Here is a 20,826-nt window from a genome sequence, read left to right as displayed (position 1 = left end):
GCGAGTTTGCTGGCCAATTAAGAACAGGGATACCATGGTCTTTAAACCAGGTACTGGTAGCTTTGGCACTGTGTGCAGGTGCCAAGTCCTGTTGGAAAATAAAATCTGCATCTCCATAAAGTTGGTCAGCAGCAGGAAGCATGAAGTGCTCTAAAACTTCCTGGTAGACGGCTGCGTTGACCTTGGACCTCAGAAAACACAGTGGACCAACACCAGCAGATGACATGGCACCCCAAACCATCACTGACTGTGGAAACTTTACACTGGACTTCAAGCAACGTGGATTCTGTGCCTCTCCTCTCTTCCTCCAGACTCTGGGACCTTGATTTCCAAAGGAAATGCAAACTTTACTTTCATCAGAGAACATAACTTTGGACCACTCAGCAGCAGTCCAGTCCTTTGAGATGGATGGTTTGAAACAGCATTTAGACCGTCATGTAGGGAAACAGAATTTGTAGAAACAACAAAAGTTTGAATAAATATAAAAATGTAATTGTACACAAAAACATTTTACTTTTTTTTTTTTTTTGCTCGCTAATAAAACTTTCAGAGAGAGGTAGCGCTGGGCTGGGGGAATCACGAGTTCTAAATCAGTATTTCTAAACTAACTTACTTACTAAACTCATTTTAATTCATCGCTTTCAGGCAGCTATTCGTGAGATGACAAAACACACTTGTGTTCAACTCTTCGGTCCAACTGGAAGAGAACAGCAAAAACTAGTCTTTCAAGATTTCTTGTTTAGCCAGGAAGTTACTTTTGTAAATGATACCACTGATAAAAATTCAGAAAACGACGATTGAAATAAGATTTTCAACACATAATGTAAACGACAAAGATATTCAAACAGACGGTTATTCTGACTCCACCTTATTTAGCGCGCTGCTTTTCATTTTGAAGCGCATATTTGGTCGCGGTTTTAATTCGTCACCCCCTTGATTATGACGTTTGTAGAGAGCGGCGCCGTTTCAGACTGGAATGGGAGCTAGCGATTTTTCCCATATTTTGATAGTTTAATCCGTGAATGGCGCCAAAACAGGACCCGAAACCTAAATTTCAAGAAGGTAACAAGTTGTCTGTTTTCATCTGTGATAGATGGTGTGGTGTTGGTCAGTGCTGGAGCCGCCGGAAAGCTCCAACATGTTGGCTAGCTTAATGGTCGACACAACACTGCCGCCGTCGACACCTAGCGTTGTTAGCCTTCATTGTTGTTGCACAGAACAGGTCTTGATCATTTTTATGCGCCACGTTAGTTACATATTAAGCATTTTCTTTATAACCTAGTGTAACGTTAGCAGTAGCATGACGGAAAAGTCCATTATTTGAATTTCTGCGATGTTGTTACTAGCTAAAAGCAGTAGCTTCATTCATGCAGAGTTAGCTTCTTATTGATTTCACCACCCACCTCTCTGTTCTCACAGTTAGCTGAGTCCTAGCTGGCCTGCTGTTGTCATATATCAGGTGTATCGAAAGTACTTAAGTGGTCTTTGTTGGTGTGGCCAAAGTAAATGGGTACAGTGTTTCAGGAATAACTTGTGTATATGTATAATTTATTGATTAGTCACAGAGAAAAAGAAAAGATAAAGGCCCCATTACAAGGCAGTACCAAGTGAATTATTTAAAATGGTAGGATCTCAGTATCTCATACTTTATCATTTAATGTTTTAATCTGCATTAAGGATAATAATTAGGACTGTCTCAATTGAAACATGTAATTTTACTTAATGAAATGTGCTGCAAGTTCACAAACTCAAGTTGTGAAGTATTTCTCATTTAGTAGGAATTGCATCAGAAATTATTAGTCAGTCAATTGATTATGAATTGCTAATTTGATAGAATGAGCTATCCTGATTATCAGTGTCTTAAGTCATTTGCCAAACAAAACATTTGCAGCTTCTTAATATGAGGATTTGCTGCTTTTTATATAAAATATAAATAAATATAAAATATATATATCTTATATAAAATCTCTATATATTTTAATGTCAGATGATTTGATAATGAAATTATCAAAAGTTTTAGGCCCAGCCTTACCCATCATACGTAAAGTCAGGACTGCTACTCAATTAAACTCCTCTAGTCTCACGTCATTTCATCATTAACTTTGATGTAATTATTTTTCTCAGCCATCAAAAAGAGCTCTGTGTGTGATGTTCAAGAATCGAATTTTAAGGTGTCATAATTATCCAGGCATCATAAACCTCGATATGAACTTTCAGTGTGTGTACATGTGCAAGTAGTTCAGTCAGCTTTCAAATGTCCTTTTGTTGTACTTGGACTTCTGTCATGCTGATTTTAATTGATCAACACTCTGTTCAGGTGAAAGAGTGCTGTGTTTTCACGGGCCATTGCTCTACGAAGCTAAGGTAGGCTGCCGTGGTGAGCCTGTTTCTCTGGTCATGTGATCCTGCTCTGATATAAAGATTTATAACTATGAATTATGTTTTTCTTTGCAGTGTGTTAAAATAAGCATCAAGGACAAACAAATAAAATACTTTATTCATTACAGTGGGTGGAATAAGAAGTAAGTTTTTGTGGTTCAGATAAATCCAGTCTTTTTAAGATTTGTACGGTAAAGATTTCCCAAGTTCTTGATTTCTTTCTTGGTGTTTAATCTTCCAGCTGGGACGAATGGGTTCCTGAAAGCAGAGTGCTTAAGTATGTGGACAGTAATCTGCAGAAACAGAAAGAGCTTCAGAGGGCCAATCAGTAAGTATAGTCTCTTGTTCTGTTAATGTTTAAAACTAACTTCAGTGTTTACAAATGCCACTATAATGAGTTTTCTTTTTGACCAAGGTCCATAGAGAGAGTAGACTGAGACAAATATGGACATCATATAATTCTAGTAGAACATGATATATTTAAACATTCAGAAAAGGAGACAGTGTAGGTGCATTGACGGCACAACCAAAACACAAATCTCCTGAAAACAGACTGACTTTAATACAATGATGTAATTAAACATATTTTTCTTTTTTTGTTTGTTTGTTTTTTTAATTTAGAGACCATTATGTAGAAGGAAGAATGAGGGGTGCTGCGCCAAATAAGAAGATACCTGCTGCACCGCAGAAAAATGATGTGTGAGTGGAAGTCATTAGTTATTCCACCTGTCACTTGCTGCGACGTCTCCTGTCGAACTGTTTTAGAGGTGTTGATATTTTTTCATGCCTCCATGCTGGCAGTACCCGTGGCTGGCAATGAAAACGGTTACAATTTATTTGAATTTAGCACAAACGTCTACTCTACTTGGACTCAAGGATGAACTGATTAGGATTTGGTTGTCAAAGGTCACTGTTACCTCACAAAACAGGTTTTTGGCCACAGTTTAAGAATTAATATGGTGATTCCAGATTTCACACTCCATGTTGACTGGGACGACACAATGAGTGAACAATAACTAGCACGATACGGACTTTCCTCCCTCTCATCCATCCTGCCTTTCACTTCCTGCCTCATTCTGAATTTCGAGCATCATGAGAATCACGTGACTAGAAACAACGTACTGGAGCGCCACTAGCTAATCGTGATCCAATGAGTTTCACCTACAGCTCATAGAAAGCACAGTAGCAAAGTAAACAAAAGCACCACATTGAGCTACACTATCCTTCATAAATCAGTTCATATGTATCATCAGTATGGTAATAACTTCCATTTAACCAAAAACTACACTTTATACCTTTTTTATTTAGTTCCTTCCAAGTATTTATTACATACATTATATTATGGCGCTTTTACATTACCAGTACCAGCTCAGCTTGCCTCGACTCAACTCGGTTTGGCCGTGTTCCGTTTTCCACGGCAGATAGTACCCAGAGATAGTGCCCCTCAATGTAACTGGTAGTCATAGCGACGCCACACACACAAGTGCCGCGACGTAATGTTCAATGTGACACACACACCAGCGACCCACACACAGCGGTCTCTTGATTTAAGTTAAAATGTTTCAACCTTACTCAGAATGTAAAGACAGATAAGCGGTATGAAAACCTTCCAGCTGTGTTTTCCTCTGACATTGTAGCTGCAGCGGTCTGTGTGACGGCGGGAGCAGAGGGCTCTGTGAGCGGGCGGCTGGCCGGCCTCACACGCTCCTCCCGCGGGTTGGCACAGGCATCCCCCGCAGCCACTTGCAGAGCTCCTCAACTCTGAAAACCTTCAAGCACATTTTTGTTCCGCCATCACTTCTCGTAAAACTGTCAATATTTGAAATCTACACAGTTGATTTCTCACCTCAAAACTTCTCAGAAGTGGATTTAGTGATGAAATTCCATACGAAAACTGTAAAATTTAAAACTTTCTGTTGCTTGCCTCTATCTGGCGTGCGCAATGATGATGCAGTGAATAGTGACGATTCTCTCTGACCAATCAGTAGTCTGCTGTGTTTTCAAGTCACATTTTAGTATCGCCTCAGCTCGCTTGGAACCTCGACGGAGGTGATACGAAAAAAAGTACCGGGACTCAAGTACAGGTACAACTTTTCCACAATGGAAAACCAAATAAACGCAAGGCAAGCAGAGTCGGAACTGGTACTGTCCAGTGGAAAAGGGGCTTTAGTCTGGACAGCTGAAACTGGTTGGCGGAGGCATACAGCCGCTGGGTGGTAATTCTAGTTACCGTATTATTATTTTAACACTGGTGTTTTTTTTTTCCTTTTTTGTAGGAAAAACAAAAAGAACAAACAAAAGCGTAAGTATAATTGACACTGTTTAAATGCATGAACTGAAACCCTTCAGAATATCATTCTACAGGTTTTTACACAAATTTGTTTCCATCATTTATATACATAATAGAAGCCATAATTTATCAACTTACAATCATAATGAGTCACAGTATCCTTGGCATTTATTCTATTTAGGAATTAAATGACATTTAAGTATTATTTCTGTCCATGCAGCTCCTGGTGCAGGAGAAGGCACTAGTTCAGGAGGAGACCCAACCCACCCTCCACGAAAGAAGAGGGCACGTGTTGACCCAACTGTTGAAAGTGTAAGTTCATAAATCTATTATGTTGCTTTTTGCTGTTATTTTTCTGGTTGGTTTGCCGACGGATATCAAGTAACTGAGTAAGAAGTTTAGTTCTCGAGAGTTGGCAGCTTTTAGAGTGGAAACACTCATATTTATGAAACATTTGTGAGCGACGAATTACATTAACTATGCAAACATTAACATTATATTCAAATGTTTCCTCTCGTGGCTTATTTCTTAAATCTCTTTATGTCTGCTCAGGAGGAGACTTTCATAAATCGCGTGGAGGTTAAAGTAAAAATCCCTGAAGAGCTGAAACCCTGGCTTGTGGATGACTGGGACCTGATTACAAGGCAAAAACAGGTTAGAAACTGGCAACTTGACGTGTAACCTTTTTCACTGCATTTTATTCATTAATATTGTCATGTGTACATTTTAGAAGTTATTTATCCACTTTTTGTCCTTTTTTGTTTTATACCTTCAGCTTTTCCACCTACCTGCCAAAAAGAACGTTGATGCAGTCCTTGAAGATTATGCAAACTACAAGAAATCAAGAGGAAACTCTGACAGCAAGTAAAAATACACATTGTTACCTGTCGGTTTCTGTTTTCCCCTCACTTACAAAGCAAAACCATGATTTGCTTGTTTAGCCATATCAAAGCTGTATGTCATAGAGATATAATTAGATTTTCCTCCTCTGCTCAGGGAGTTTGCTGTGAACGAGGTGGTCGCTGGGGTTCGGGAATATTTCAACGTCATGCTGGGGACGCAACTTCTTTACAAATTTGAGAGACCGCAGTACGCAGACATCCTGGCCAACCACCCAGATACATCTATGTCTCAGATCTACGGTGCCCCTCACCTACTCAGACTCTTTGGTAAAGACACCTGCACATTATTATGCTGTGGCTGTGCATTTAATGCAGTGGGGCTTAAAGCGTCTGGAGCTGCAGGGTGTCCGCGGGGTCTTAAAAAGTCTTAAAAGGTGATAAATCAATTTTGCGAAAATTAAGGCCATTAAAAAGTATTAAAGTCTTAATCGCCATTTAACAAGGTATTCAATTTTTAATTGAAATTTAAATTTTTTAAATTTTTTTCAATGTGAAAATCCTGTTTGTCCAAAAGTTTGTTTGCTAAAAGTGTAGATGAACGTACTATTTATAACGTTAATGCATAGCCAAAAATACTAGACAGGTAGTGAGTAGCGACTGTGATTCCTTTCTGTAACGTTAGGTGCAGGGATCTTCCGTGCGCCTATTTCACTCTTAAACGCTCCAAAAAAATAAATCCTGCGAACCGGAAAATGATTTACGAGTACAACCGACCGTAATCTCCCACCCCGCCGGACCCGCAATGTTAATCGTCCAAAACATAGTCGGAGTGGCGATCAGGAGTAACGGGATTAACCTGGTTGGCTGGTCGCTCTGTGGCCACTTGAACAGCCCCGTTCCTGAAAAAGAAGAGCGAGATGTGCCGCAGCGGAATCGGTAAGACAGCAGACAACAGGGAAAAGTCGAGGAGCGCGTGGGTTTGGCTAATGTTAGCTGGCTATTTAGCTAAATCTCTGCTTTTTATTGAAACAAATTCAACTTTTCATAAAGCCAATGCTCTCATCAGTTTCACTTTTTGTGAAAAAATCAATCACAGCCTGGATGGAGCAGGATTTTAAAAAAAAAAAAAAAAAAAAAAAAAAGCTTGATGTGCTGCAACAAACATTATAAATGTTGAACTCATAGTTCTGCATAAACAGTTATGATTATTGACGAGTTAGTAGCCTGCCCAGGTTGGAGACTATCATGTAGCCTAGAGCATTTTTCTTGCACAAAGTTAATGAATAAAAAACAACCCCAAACTGAAGCAGCTGTTAATATTATACTAGTGGTTAAGTTATATTCTATTATATTGAATATAGTAACATAATGAATATATTAATATCAAGCTTACAGTTTACTATTACATAAACAATATACTTTTAATTTAATGTTATAATATTAGGCTATACTAATACAGTCATTTAGACTAGTTCCTCCAGGTTGTGCCTGTGCTCCACCGCCTACACTACTTACGTTATTCATCACTCAGTTTATTCTCTTCATCTTTGTTCCCTCCTGGCCTATTTGAATTTTGTTGTATTGATCAAGTGGTCGATTAAAGTTATCACATGTATCATTGCAGGCAAGCTCACATTATCTAGTGTAAACCAACTGAAACACAAAATGACACTTTCACATGATTTGCTGTAATGTTGCGTACATAAACGTCATAGCTTATGTAAGACGTGGCTTTTCGCGGGAAATCTGACCAGTCCTTCACATAGAAAACAGTTGGCCATTACAGGCTGTTATAGGCAACTGAGAATGTTGGTGAATGCCTCAATTTTTAGGTGGCGTTACAACCTGATGACATATACGCAATAAATATATTTAAATTCCTTTTAAAAACTCAAAAATGTCCCTTTTTAAAGGTGTGTGTGGCTGATTTTAATCGGTTAGCTCAAAGTGGCGCGGCAGTCTTAAGATATGTTGAAAAGGTCTTAAAAAGGTATGGAATTTTACTTCAAGATTCCTGTGTATATACCCTGAGAAGGAGACAGACGTGAAGTAATTCCAGTCATGAGGTAGAATTAGCATACATAGGTATCTAATTTAGTTTTGTACAGATAACATACTAGGGTACAAGACCTCACAGATCTAACACAAAAGTGTTTGGAGGCTGAGGACAGAAGCAAGGTGCTGCTGTCAGCCTGCTGCCACTTAACCTCAGGAAACCCGGGCCTTTTAATAGGCAGCATGTTGTTAATGGACCAATCAGCTGCAGACACTCCACAGGCCAAACCCACAAATCCAACCACTCTAAAAGAGACATTATTGTGCCTGGATGTGGTGTCGGAAAAATCTGAAAAATTATTTCCCGAATTCACATGAATGCCCACTGAAGTCGGAACAACAAGTGGGAAAGTCAGAGAAAATGTTGCTACAGGAGTTGCCGAGTTGCTAATGTCATACACGTAGAAACGTGGCAGACAACATGGTTGATGGTTAGAAATGTTTAAATAATTGTGTAAAAAGACGTGTAAATATTTGCTAAGGTTTCATGGTATTAGTTTATAACCATTAGTTTGCTGTCCATCTAGATTGAAGTGCATTAATTAGGAAAGTTATTTATTTGCAGTCCAAGCAATATTTTAGTGGTTTCAGATAATGTATTGGTGCAGTAACAACACTGGAACAAAAAAAAAGCTTTCAGCATAGTTGGTAGGGGTGGGGGGAAAAAATCGATACAGCATAGTATTGCGATATTTTGCAAGGCAATATCGTATCGTAACACGAACGTCAAGTATCAGTCTTTTATTATATAAATTGTACATGAGAAGTTTGTTTTTTGGCACTAATAAAATTGCTTTTTCTGTCCACTAGAAAAAGAGTTTGTGGACACAATTTGAAGTTGGGGGGGGAAAAAGGTAAAATATTGCAATAAATTGCAATATGTTTAAAATCGCAATAATATGGTATCATGACATAAGTATCGTGATAATATCATATCGTGGGGCCTCTGGTGATTCCCACTTCTAATAGTTGGATGACAATGATGAACACACCGAAGTTGGAAGAACGACTTCCCAACTAGGGAAATAGGACCATCCGACGAGCACATGAATGCAGCATAATAGGTTGACACTCAAAGATCCTTGCAGGAACAGAGCATTTGCTCTCAGACAAAGACAGCCGCACAAAACACAGGGAGGGGGGAACACAGGTTAGAAAATACAGCCAAGGCGGTAACACAGATATATCTCTGTGTTCGGACCTGCTGTTATTACAGATGTGAACTTGCCTCTTTTTTTCAAGCCACGACATTTAGCCAGGTAGACCTAGAGCTCATAGGAAGTGGAGTTCGTTGAAGTCTGCTGAAAATATTAAATAAACAACAATAGTAGATTGGTTTTCAAAAAACAGTCGTCTTATTAAGACGTATGAAGTGAACCACAACATACTGTTGAGAAAGGATTTGTTCCAAGGTTGTTTTTAGTTATCAGCCTAGTTAAAAATGTCAAAAGTAACTCAGTGACAGAATGCATGACTGTTTTGGTCATAGGTTTCATACTCTTTCTTTTATAAAATATCTAAAAAAAAACAAAAAGCCTATCAGATGGGGGACCCTGTGACAAGATCTTATCAAACGGGGATTCATGGTCTTATTTGTGTCAGTGTTAGTGTCCTTGACATGAAAAGGTTTGAGAACCAGTGCTCTGTGTCATATGATATTGAAAAGATAAAATATCAATATTGGTATCTGCCTCAAAAATCAGTGTTTGTGTCTTTAAAAAATATTTACTTAACACTGAACTGTAGCTGCCATATTGTTAACATAAAACATCAAATGTGCAGACATCTGCCCTTTTACGCGCATGCAAATCTGTGCTCGTGTTTTTGAGTTCCGACTTTAAAAACCTTAAAAAAAAAATCATGTAATATTTGGAAATTCATTCTAGCTTCCAAGATAAGAACTTATCATTTTTTGAATTTGTTGATGCGCATTTCAAGCCATCATAACCCCTTCTTAACCTATTATATTAACCTCTTTACATAAAAAAAATCTACATCCACTAGAATTATACATAGATATTAGACATAAGAGAGCAAACTATTTCTTTCTGTATGTTTTGTATTCATCTGTATCTACCACCATGACCTCTGTGCTGTTTTAAACACTTGAATTATCTCCTTGTGGGGATCAGTAAAGTGGAAACATTTAAGTATTTCCAGAGTTGTTATAAATTAAGACATGGGTTAGAGGTCACGTTGTGTGTAAAATTCTGTCTTTGTCTGGTTTTCAAAGTGAGAATTGGAGCCATGCTGGCGTACACTCCCCTGGATGAGAAGAGCCTTGCACTGCTGCTCAGTTATCTACAAGATTTCCTCAAGTGAGTATTCACAAAAGTAGGCTACATACAATAAGGCTCGTATTGATTAATCTGCAGCAGAAATTAGTAAAATGTTGCTCTATTCCAGGTATCTTGTAAAGAACTCTGCATCGCTCTTCAATGCAAGCGACTATGAAGTTGCCCCTCCAGAGTACCACCGCAAGGCAGTTTAAGGCCTCCTATTTTAGGATCTGAAGCCTTTGTGTGTTTGAAGACGACATTCTTACCTGTCGAAAGGATGTGACTTCACAGAAAAGCCTTCGGAGAACGGATTGTGCGAGATCTGTTGATTTTATTAAAGAAGAATCAGAGCAAGATGTCACACTAATACCTGGACAAATTCATTTTCTTTCATGTGGAAAGCTGCTGAGTTCGCTCTTCCTGTATTGGTATGTTTTTGAGTACCACTTTTTAGTTTCTATGATACTTGTTTTGTCTGGTGTTTACCAAGATCTTTTGAAAAGGAATTTCATCATAAGTTTGTTTTGTTTCTCATTTTGGTTCAGATGCTGGCTAAATTTGTCTTGCAGGCTGTCATCATTTTCTAATAAAAGTATTTCATTCTCAAGCTGTTGGTCTGCCTTTGTTTCTAATTTAGAATAGCTCATTAATGTTACTGTTGTCAGTAGGTTGTCTTAAATTGCTCTAATCTGTTCATTCACTTAATGGAAAGTGCACCAGAGTGAATTTAGACCATTATAAACAATTTCCCTTGCCGAACTGTACGCAGTAATTAAGCCTGCAAAGATGCAGTCATAATTTATATCATTTAAAGAGGAACTGATATCAATTTGAACTGTGAAATGCTTATTGCATACATGCATTAGTACTAAATTGATTATGAAAATAACTAAAAGAAGCAAATTGTTAAAATATTTAAAAACTTAAAATCTGATGATAGTCATTCAGTCTTTAAACCATTTGAAAATTGGATAAATTACCATCTCAAAATGCAAAGTTTAATAAATGCCAATTAAATTATTCTTTATTTATATCGCACATCTTAATAACAAAGTTCATAAAGTGTGGTACAAGGAATAAAATATAACACACAAACTAATGGTTCATAAACAATGTACATGTGAATTATTCAGAAGATCCCAGTAAGTTAATAAAATTAAATTTATGTCACTTTCCTAACCCTACAGTTAAAAGTCAATAATGAGTCTGATGCAGTAAAAATATACAAACAGTATTCCCATATAAAATATTCGATTGTCCTGTTATCTGTGTATATTTATTCTACACGTAGGCCTATAAAGGCCCACACAGGTATTTTAAAATGATTAGACCACTGCCTAAATTTTAAATTAAGCATAGATATACTGTGAGTTTCATGAGGCTATTTAACTAGTGATAGGCAAATGTCAATCACACACAGTTCTGAGAAGGCGTCTTTGACTCACCAACGTCTTCTCAGAAATGCACTTTGTTGTCTCTTTCAGCTGTTGTCTTCTGAAAATGTGTCCCTATTAGTAGACTAGAGTGTTTTGACTAACTTTGACTCACACAAAGTCTTCACACTAACTCTAATACACATAAAAAATCTTAAAATACTCAGTGGTTAGTGATACAAATTTGCATTTATCATTGCAGTGTAATACATGAGTATTAGTAGGATCCAGCAGTTGGTCATCAGATATCAGTTATGTCCGGACATGCCCAAACAGGTGTTTTCACTCAATGTGGTTAATTAGACCTTTGCTCAGATTGAAGTTGGGTGGAACTATGCTCTAATGATATCACTAAACTAACTAGGAACTATAAACAATGATAACTGTACACACTGTCCCACCCTAACAGGACGACAACAAGAGAGAGAGGGTATTTTTCCCAACGCATCATTGTGAATGAGTGGGCTGTTGGTCTCTACTTTTAAAAACTCAGAAGGTTTTCTTTTTTTCTGATATTGTAATATGCTACTCAATTTCTCAAACAAACCTGCACAACCAATTACATGCTGAGCTGATTTTTTGGGGGAGTATTTCCTCATTTGAATTGAGGGTCTAAGGACAAAGGATGTTTAATGCTGCGAAAATTGTTAAGAGGCAAATTGTGATTAGTGATTATGGGCTTTAGAAATAAAACTGACTTGACATCTCATCTTATCAATGTAGTTACATGATGACGGTTTTTAAGCAACTGCCTTACTCATTAAATAGTTGGCCTTCGCTGTGTGATGTAGCGATACTGTTTGTTTTTTTGTATATATTTCTTAAAAATGTTATTATTTCTTCTCAGCACAAAGACATTTTAGACTGCTCTGTGGGTTTAGGCTGATCTTAATTTTGTTCTTAGATTAGTCTAATGCAAGTTATACACAGTCTCACAAAAATAAGGACTACAGAGCGCTGTTGAAATATACAGTAGTGAGGACATCATGCGTCCAAGGAAACTGTCCTGAGCCTGAGCAACCTGTTAGTAGAAGTCCTGCCACGGGAAACCCTGCCCACAGTAAAAGAAAAAAGGTCCAATCAGGCAATTAAAGTGAAAACATCTGTGTAGGTGGATTGCAGCTTTGTGTATTAACATACCATTTCAACCCAGTGTTTTAATAGTTGAACAAGTTTTTTTCTTACTATCCTTCATCCACTCAATCATAGCTCTGCTGGGATTAACAGGTATTTGATTAGTCTCAAATTGTCTGCTCAAGTTCCCTCTCTGTCAGGTTTGTTTTGGTCGACCTGAGTGTTTGAATAGAATCCATTCACAGACTGCAGTCTGCTTTATTTCAACTAATTGTGGCTTAGTTTCTGTAGCCAAGATTCCCTCCTTTTTGAAAAAAAAAAGCATATAATTCATGTCTTACTGTGAACTGGACATGTGGTCTTAATTTAAACACTTAAAAGAGACGTTCTTGGGCCTGTGCTGCTGTTCTGCCTCAAAGATTATATTACTCCACTTGAAAAATAATTTCAAGCAAAGTGGTGAATGTGATCAAGCTCTGGGGTTCCATAGACACAGACACCTGTGAGCTTTTCCCTCTTATATTGGCTGAGATGTTTTTCCTGCTCTGATGGTGTGGATTCATCAAACCGGGGTCTACCGCTGCCAGTGATGGAATGACATCCTGGTGATGGAAAGCATGTGGTGCAGTCAGGGTATTTTGTTGAGGAAAGAAATGTAACGGGCTATTGAAACCAGGCCAGAGCTCCTTCCTCCTCTCACCTCTCTGCACTAAAATGTGTTCCGTAGAATCCCCTCCAGCTGGCTTCGTTTTCACTGTTGTGACTTTCTTGATATGAAAAAGAGAAGCTAAATATTAGTTTCAGACTGATTTGTGGTTTCATCCATGTCAGCTGCTCGCAGTTGTTTTTGCAAGAACAATTCAGACAGTTTTCAAGAAGAATTTCTTTAATCCAATTTCCCCCAGCCATAGCCAGGACCATATGCGTGTTTTCACTGGAGTGTGCTCTCAGATCACAGAGCCCTGATAGCTTTTAACAGCCCATCAGAAAGACTGACACGCACAAAGGACTCCTCTGCAAATCCGTTCAGGGAGACACCTCAGTGCCTGCTCCTTTCTTGGCTCCTTTTACTGCTGCGATTAACACTTTACACTCAGTGTTAGAGGCAGGGTCACCAAGAGGCCTTCCTCTGGTGTGAGGGCTTTCATGTGACCCTTGTGACATGGAGTCTTAGTGCTGTCATTACCCCTTAGATGAGAGAGACATATGCATGATACAGCTACAGCTAATGAGGCTGGTTGAAGTCTGAGTGATGGTTTCAGCAGGTTTCCCTCCACATGTGTTTGTTCTGGTCTGCCAACCAAAAGACACACTTCAGACAGGTCTCCAGGAACCGCTTGGATCAGAGATGTCCAGAGTTCATTGGCCTTTAGGGATGATCATAGACAGGATTTAACAGAATATTTTAGCATCTATGTGTCATTCTGTTTTATATATTAGAACATGTAAGCTTTTGCTCTTTTATGCGTTTGTGTAAAAACATTCAGTGGTGGAAACTACACCCACTCACGTTCTGTGTACAGTTTTAAGGTACTTTACTTTAGTTTTCTACTCCACTAAATTTCAGAGGGAAATATACTTTTTACTCCACTACATTTGACAGCTATATTTCCTTTACATTTTGAGATTAAACATACAAAAAATATCACTTTAAAATCTGATGCTTTGTTACAGAATAAACAGCCAACAGGATAAAATAGAAAAAATATTCTCCACCAAATAGCTACAATATTAAAATGCTTCTTACAGAGTAACTTATCAGTACTAATGCAGTAATAAAGTATAACACCCTGATATGGGTAATTGTTCTGGCTGAGTAGCCAACTTTAGTAGTATAGTACATAACCCTCAAATAACATAAATAAGCATATTTCCCAAAATGTCGAACTTTTCCTTTACACCTGCAGTAACTGATTTTTTGTTATTGCAGGTGTGCATGGTTTGTTTTTGTTTTTTTGGCCACTTGGCGCCAGCTGACACACATTGTGAACAACAACGTTCACTGTCTTTTATCTCTGTTTTTGGTCTCCACCTGCTCCTGAGCGAAATATCTGTATCTTTAGCTGCTAAATGCTCCACTTTGTTCAAGCTGCTAACATAAGGCGCTTTTCCATTGCCAGTACCAGCTCAACTCGCCTCGACTAGACTCTACTCGACTCGGTTTGGCCGTGCTCTGTTTCCATTGCAGATAGTACCCCTCAATGTAACTGGTCATAGCAATGCCACACACACACAAGTGCCGCGACATAATGTTCAATGCGACACACACACCAGAGACCCACACACAGCTTTATCTTTATTTAAGTTAAAACGTTTCAACTTTACAGAATTTAAAGACAGATAAGCGGTATGAAAACCTTCCAGTTGTGTTTTCCTCTGCCGTTGTTGCTGCAGCGGTCTGTGTGACGGCGGGAGCAGAGGGCTCTGTGAGCGGGCGGCTGGCCGGACTCACACGTTCCTCCCACGGGTTGGCACTTAAAACTGTCAATATTCGAAATCTACACAGTTGATTTCTCACCTCAAAAACTTCTCAGAAGTGGATTTAGTGATGAAATTACATACGAAAACTGTAAAATTTAAAACTTTCTGTTGCTTGCCTCTATCTGGCGCGCGAAATGATGATGCAGTGAATAGTGACGATTCTCTCTGACCAATCAGTAGTGTGCTGTGTTACGTCACATTTTAGTATCGCCTCAGCTCGCTTGGAACCTCGAGGGAGGTGATCAGGTACAGGTACAACTTTTCTACAATGGAAAACCAAACAAAGGCGACTCTAGTCGAGTTAAGCTGGTACTGTGCAGTGGAAAAGGGGCTATATATATATGTTGTTTGGGTGTGAGGCAGGATACAGTGGGTTTTTAGAACTCGGGGTAAGTCCAGATTTGGTTGATAATTCTTTGTAGAGTCATCACTGCAAGCCACTGCTTTTCACATTATCCCATGTTTTCATATCATATTATAGCTGCTTAAAGTGATATGATGGTACTTATTCCACCACTAAAAAACGTTTGATTTGGTGCGGTGTGAAACCACTAGATGGCAGCATTTCATAGAAAACCTATAAAGCTTTGCAGTCTTCATCTCCCAGTTACAAAGTTGAGTCAGTGTACAGTGGTTTTTTTTTTACCGTGAGGATGTTTTCTTTTAGTGTTGTCACTGACACTGTTGGCTCATTTTGGGGTTTTTTTTCTTGTGACAGCAGCACATAGGGGACAGACACTGTATTAAAAAGATTGATCATCCAATCCTTCTCGGTCTTCCAGTGCCTTTCAGACTGTAAACTCAAGACAAACTCCTGCAGGGACTGCTGAGAACCCCCCTCCTATTAGAAAACAAATGTTATCAGTTTAACTGACTGATGAAAGCCATTTGTGCTCTCTAGATTCCTCCAGAGTGTATCCATCTGCTTTGGGCTCTCTGAGGTGAAAAACCGTCAGTGTTTAATGTGGTTGTGAATGTTTCCCCAGACTAGGAGTTAGTGGTAGACTAATTACACAGTGGGCACGCAGCCTCAGTAGTACACTGCTGCCAGAGCCTTGTGTGACTGTATGTCATTAGTATTGGAAAAGTGCATTTGCCACAGAGGGCTGCGGTCACTCTGAGCCATTAAAACATGAAAGAACATACCCCTCTCTTCTGGAGAAGGAATTTGCAAGACATAAACAGCCTATAAAATGGAAAACTACATCTGTGTCCATTGGTTTTCCTGAAAGGCAGCCAGATTTAGTAATTCTTACTGAAATTCTTTCCAATAACAGAGTGAAGTCCACATAAATAAAGGGAAAGGCCTGTTTGATCCATCTGTTTGCAATGCGGTGTGGTAGTGGTTTTGTGCACAGGATCTTGACTCAGTGATGTCTAAGAAATTTTGGAGGCTTCAGAGCATGTTTGCTCAATTTACACGCTGGGGTTGTCATGTGTGTGATGAGCCCTTCTCTTGAAACAGGACCACAAACCAGAGTAGGGTTGGAAAGTATCTAAGTAAGTGCTGTACTTAAGTATAGTTTTGATGTAGCCTACTTCACGTGAGCATTTACATTGTACAGTACACTTCTTTATACTTATATCCACTACATTTTAGGGGCAGCTGTACTTTGTAGTAGAGGTCGACCGATATGGTTTTTTTCACGCCGATGCCGATACCGATCTTTTGAAATCCGGGTCGGCCAATGGCCGATTAATGCTGCCGATTTATTTTGGCCGATATTTGCTTGGTTTTTAACCTCTATTTGAAAGATAAAATGTAAAAGAAATGATAATTACTTAACATAGACAAACTTTCTCAACAAAAACATTTATTGAACACTTGAACAATGAGCAATCTGCATTCTGCACTTATAAATTAAAAATGTATAATGTAAAAAAACATATATAAATAAATTGTATAAATGTAAAAAAAAATATATTAAATAAACAAAACGGGTAAGAAGAAAATAAACTGTCAAATATACTTTTCAATGAAAAAATAAATAAAGTTTAAAGTTTTAAGTGCAATTTACTTAGCAGCTCCATCTCCTTGTTTCTGAGGGAAGGAAGATTTGTAAAAAACAATACAAAAAGGAATGTGAATAATATTATATTTAGTTTCAATCCAAATTCCAGACCCTGAGTCTTCAGCCCACCCATTCTCCACTGAAAGTTCTTAGGCTAATACTTTATATAAATATAAAGGAGTAATAAGAATTGAATCCTTACCGTTAGCTCCTTAGGCACTGGATGAGGTCTGCTGCTCACTCGGCTGGAAAATGACTCTAGCGGCAGCGCGCGTCAAACACGTATTCCACGACAACACTAGGCTGCCCACAGATACGCCTGCCTAATAATCGGCTTGATATACTTGGATATTGGCCGATGCCGATTATGTTAAAAAATGCCAAAAATCGGCCGATTAATCGTCCGACCGATTAATCGGTCGACCTCTACTTTGTAGTCCACATCATTAAATTGACAGCTGTAGGATTTTATTTTATTTTTTTTGGAATTAATACTTCTACTAAAGTAAAGGATCTCAATGCTTCTTGTCCCAGACTGTGGTCATTTTATTCTGTTTGATCTGAATGCTGTTGTTTCTTCTCTTTAAGCTCTGTTTTTTCTTGTCTTATTGGGTTTTCTGATGTGAAGAGTAACACTATTGTTTGTGAAAATCTGCATCCTCCGTAATATATTATTAGTTCATTCATAAAAATGATTTCACTGTATCAAATACAGGGAAGTCCCCATCCCTGGGAATCAAATTTAAGAAATTGAGGAGACTTTAGAGGATGTTGGGATTTGTACTTTATGAGTTTTATTACAATGTGGTATTACTAATTTTAAAAACGTATCTGAATACTTCTTTCACCACTGCCCCAGAGTGTGGTCATTTTATTCTGATCAGAGTGTAATTAAAGAGGATCTGGCCAAAACTACAGTACTGTGCAAAGTTTTTAGGTAGGTGTGGAAAAAATGCTTGTTAATGTTAATAGATCATATTTATCAATTAACAAAATATATCATCCTCATGATGAGGAAAAGTTAGTGGATCAATCTTTCTGCTTTCCTCAAAATATTTAGTGGCCCCAAGATTTATCTCATGATTCCTCATCATTGGTTGGGAATCTAGGCCGAAAGTGTTGAGAGCTCAGCTCAGCTAGCTAGTGCCTGAGTGCACTTGAGACTGTCAGTGAAATAGTTAATTTAATCTACAGGACCTCACTATCATTAGTCATCACCTTGCCCAAAATTTTAGTTTTCTTTTGATGTTGAGCAGGGATGTAAAAGGCTGAGAAACTAGCAGCTCTGAACATCTAACAAGATAACCCTCCATCTCTCTCCCTCATTAGGCTAAATACTGAGCTAAAACACCTTTTCATGTCACCTTAGTAAACAGCTTAATGTGTATCTCTTTCATCTGCTTCATCTGCATTCCCCCGTGTCTCCCCACAGCTTTGATTCACGCCTGAGTGTCGGGGTTTGATTGCACCTTTGCGCTTTAGATTTGTCTCTATGTTAATTTAAATATTCTTATAAGCCATTTCTGAAAAAACCCTTCACAAAATAAATGCGGGGCAGAGGCGTCACATAACCTTTGACACCTCTCCAGAGGGATGAGTCCCCTTTTGCACCCTCATGGTTAAAAAGTGTCATGCATACCTGCATTTATCAGTAGGCTCTTTTAATTTCCTTTTTTTTTTTATTCATAATTTTACAACAAAGAAATACAATATGTCACTATCTATTTCCCACTATTTGTTCATTTTATCCATATTTGAATAATCAGTCATTAGGTTTAACCAGTAATTCATATAATTTTGTTCTGTCTTTACAGTTATTTAATATTGTTTTCTTGGTGCGCTGACCTTCTACCAGAAGTTTTGGACAGTCTGACGAAGCCAGGGAGTGTGGAGGTACAGGTGTTGCTTTTGGCAACACCAAAGTTTTTTAGTCATAAAGTTCAGGGGAATAAGTGGCCTTTCACTGTTTTTACACCCACCTCGGCTTCCCTTTTGTCTCAGGTTGAGTACAGCTTTTTTTTCATTCTTCTACCATTAATGACCTGTAATTGAAATCCAAAGAAGGTTAAAGTCAAGGGCAACAAAAAAGTCATGATACAAATAAATCTGTTTGCATAATGAAATTTTGCATAAAGGATCACAGTTGTCATGTTTTTAACCTGCAGAGGGCAGACTTCACTGAGAAATAAGCAGTTGAGAGCAGAGGAGTAGAAGCTACACTCAGCTAGTTCAGTAGCTAAAGGTAAGGCTTAAAAGAAATTTGTCTAATACAATGATCTTGCAGTTAAGCGTACATTCATGAAAATTGTAATGTTGAAGTTAATGTTGAGTCTGTTTATGTCCGAGGATAGACTAAATATTAGAAACACCTCTCAATATAAGGTAACACAAAAGCCTCAAATGTCCTTAAAGTTGAATCAACACCTCACTAAAACAACAAAACTGAACATTATAACTTGAAGGAAGGATTTAATGCAGGACTGCTGAATTACTGTTGAACTATTTTGGCTAGGTGTACCTAATAAACTGGTAACTTAGTGTATGATGCACTTGTAATTCCATTGCCAACAAGGTAACAAATACTGTTTAGTGACACACTATGGAATCAACTTGAAAACTAGAATTAAAATTCAGCGTATAGAATAAAGTACACAGTTGTATAAAATTTCTATAATACATTTCTCAACAGGCCAGACAGCAGCATATTTAAGGTTTGTAGGACTGTAATGGTGATATCTCATTAGGAGGCCTGAGCCATGACAGTTATATCTCCTCCAACTGTGTTGTTGGTCAGTTCTTGGTTGAGTGATTCCTCCTGACCTCGGCGTGCCACAGCGTCGCCCTCACTGTTCAAACTATCCATGTTGCTTGTTGACAGCAGCTCCCGTCTGGGGCTGCCGGGGATTGGCCTGATGCTGACCTCCTGCCAGTCTGCTGGAGGAGAGAAGGAGAGCGGTTTGGACTGGGAGGAGAGGGTGAAGACGAGAGGAGTAATGAGGAGGGGAGGAGAGTTTCTTGACAGCTTCTTGCCTCGCCTGATACACACACACACACACACACACACATTTGGCGGAGTTAATCTGAGTTTTTTTCTGGGCTTCCTCCCACACATTTCCACCGTGTGAGTCAAAGGGCAAGGTGTTCATTTATTAAATTACTACTTTCTTTTTACTTCCAGGTACTTTTTTATATGTTATAATTAGTTGTCAGGTGTATAATGACAAAAATATTTTGACAGTTGTTATTTAATTTGCAAGCTGATTTAATGGAGTATGAGCTGGCTTCATGTGCAACGGGGTGTGTTGACTACAGGAACAGAGAGCATGTGTATTATTATAATTTAAGAGGAAAATGATAGGTTCCCTCTATGCTCATAAATAGTCTAGCTATCATCACCGAGCAACACATACTGGAGCTAAATTAGCCCAGAATTATGTGCTGTAGATCAAACAGAAATGGCAGAGAATCAATTAATGATTAATATGCCATCTGTTGATGGTGGCGTTTTGAATATCAATACGACTCCCCTCGGATGTTTAATCACATGATACCATTGTGTTGGAACACAACAACAGAGCTTTTGGAAGTGCAGTAGTGTCAGTGAGCTCAAATGTTTTGATCCACCTCCACGATGCTCATAAGATATTCACCGCTCCAGTGGAGAAACATGTCTACAGGGCCCCAACAATGAGGCGTGTATGCAGATATCTGCTCTGTGTCTGGAGCGGGCTGCCGTGGAGATCCCACCCAGGCAAGGCTCCATTCATGCTGCAGCATGGAGGATGTTATGGATATGGCCTTGACAGCGTGCTCTAACCCTGAGGACTGAAGAGGGACAGGAAACAGTTGGCTCTTGGTCGACTGAAGTGGTGCCTGGGACTTTCCCACACGCCTCAGGATGCTCCTCATTCAGCCTGGTCTGTGGTTGTAGCGTGTGTCTGCACCACTTCACACTAGGGAGAGGGGGGGGGGGGGGGCAGC

General features: G+C 38.7%; 1 protein-coding gene and 1 long non-coding RNA gene across 2 annotated transcripts in view; both read left to right on the top strand.

Moving 5' to 3' along the window:
- Nucleotides 1-906: 906 nt before the first annotated feature.
- Nucleotides 907-10,452, top strand: morf4l1 (mortality factor 4 like 1). The gene is made up of 12 exons (XM_046038620.1): nucleotides 907-1,062; nucleotides 2,318-2,364; nucleotides 2,455-2,522; nucleotides 2,621-2,707; nucleotides 3,001-3,078; nucleotides 4,656-4,681; nucleotides 4,890-4,981; nucleotides 5,222-5,323; nucleotides 5,445-5,533; nucleotides 5,666-5,838; nucleotides 9,800-9,884; nucleotides 9,973-10,452. The coding sequence occupies exons 1-12, from the start codon at nucleotides 1,023-1,025 to the stop codon at nucleotides 10,055-10,057; spliced, it is 972 nt and encodes a 323-aa protein (XP_045894576.1). The 5' UTR covers nucleotides 907-1,022; the 3' UTR covers nucleotides 10,058-10,452.
- Nucleotides 10,453-12,420: 1,968 nt separating this feature from the next.
- LOC123962139 overlaps nucleotides 12,421-20,826 on the top strand; it is a 32,342-nt gene continuing 23,936 nt past the window's right edge. Inside the window, exons 1-3 of the long non-coding RNA XR_006822869.1 lie at nucleotides 12,421-12,505; nucleotides 18,660-18,846; nucleotides 19,011-19,087. This is a non-coding gene — a long non-coding RNA (uncharacterized LOC123962139). The remainder of the gene's footprint in view (nucleotides 12,506-18,659; nucleotides 18,847-19,010; nucleotides 19,088-20,826) is intronic.

Source organism: Micropterus dolomieu, linkage group LG22 (genome assembly GCF_021292245.1).
Source record: "Micropterus dolomieu isolate WLL.071019.BEF.003 ecotype Adirondacks linkage group LG22, ASM2129224v1, whole genome shotgun sequence".
Lineage (NCBI taxonomy): Eukaryota > Metazoa > Chordata > Actinopteri > Centrarchiformes > Centrarchidae > Micropterus > Micropterus dolomieu.
This window is presented reverse-complemented; position numbering and strand designations above follow the sequence as displayed.

What these genes read in the sequence shown, in the direction of transcription:
- morf4l1 (XM_046038620.1), top strand. Translation starts at nt 1,023, where the DNA reads ATGGCGCCAAAACAGGACCCGAAACCTAAATTTCAAGAAG. An exon ending in GCACCGCAGAAAAATGATGT is followed by an intron (nt 3,079 to 4,655) that starts GTGAGTGGAAGT and finishes CCTTTTTTGTAG; the next exon opens with GAAAAACAAAAAGAACAAAC. An exon ending in AGAGGAAACTCTGACAGCAA is followed by an intron (nt 5,534 to 5,665) that starts GTAAAAATACAC and finishes TCCTCTGCTCAG; the next exon opens with GGAGTTTGCTGTGAACGAGG.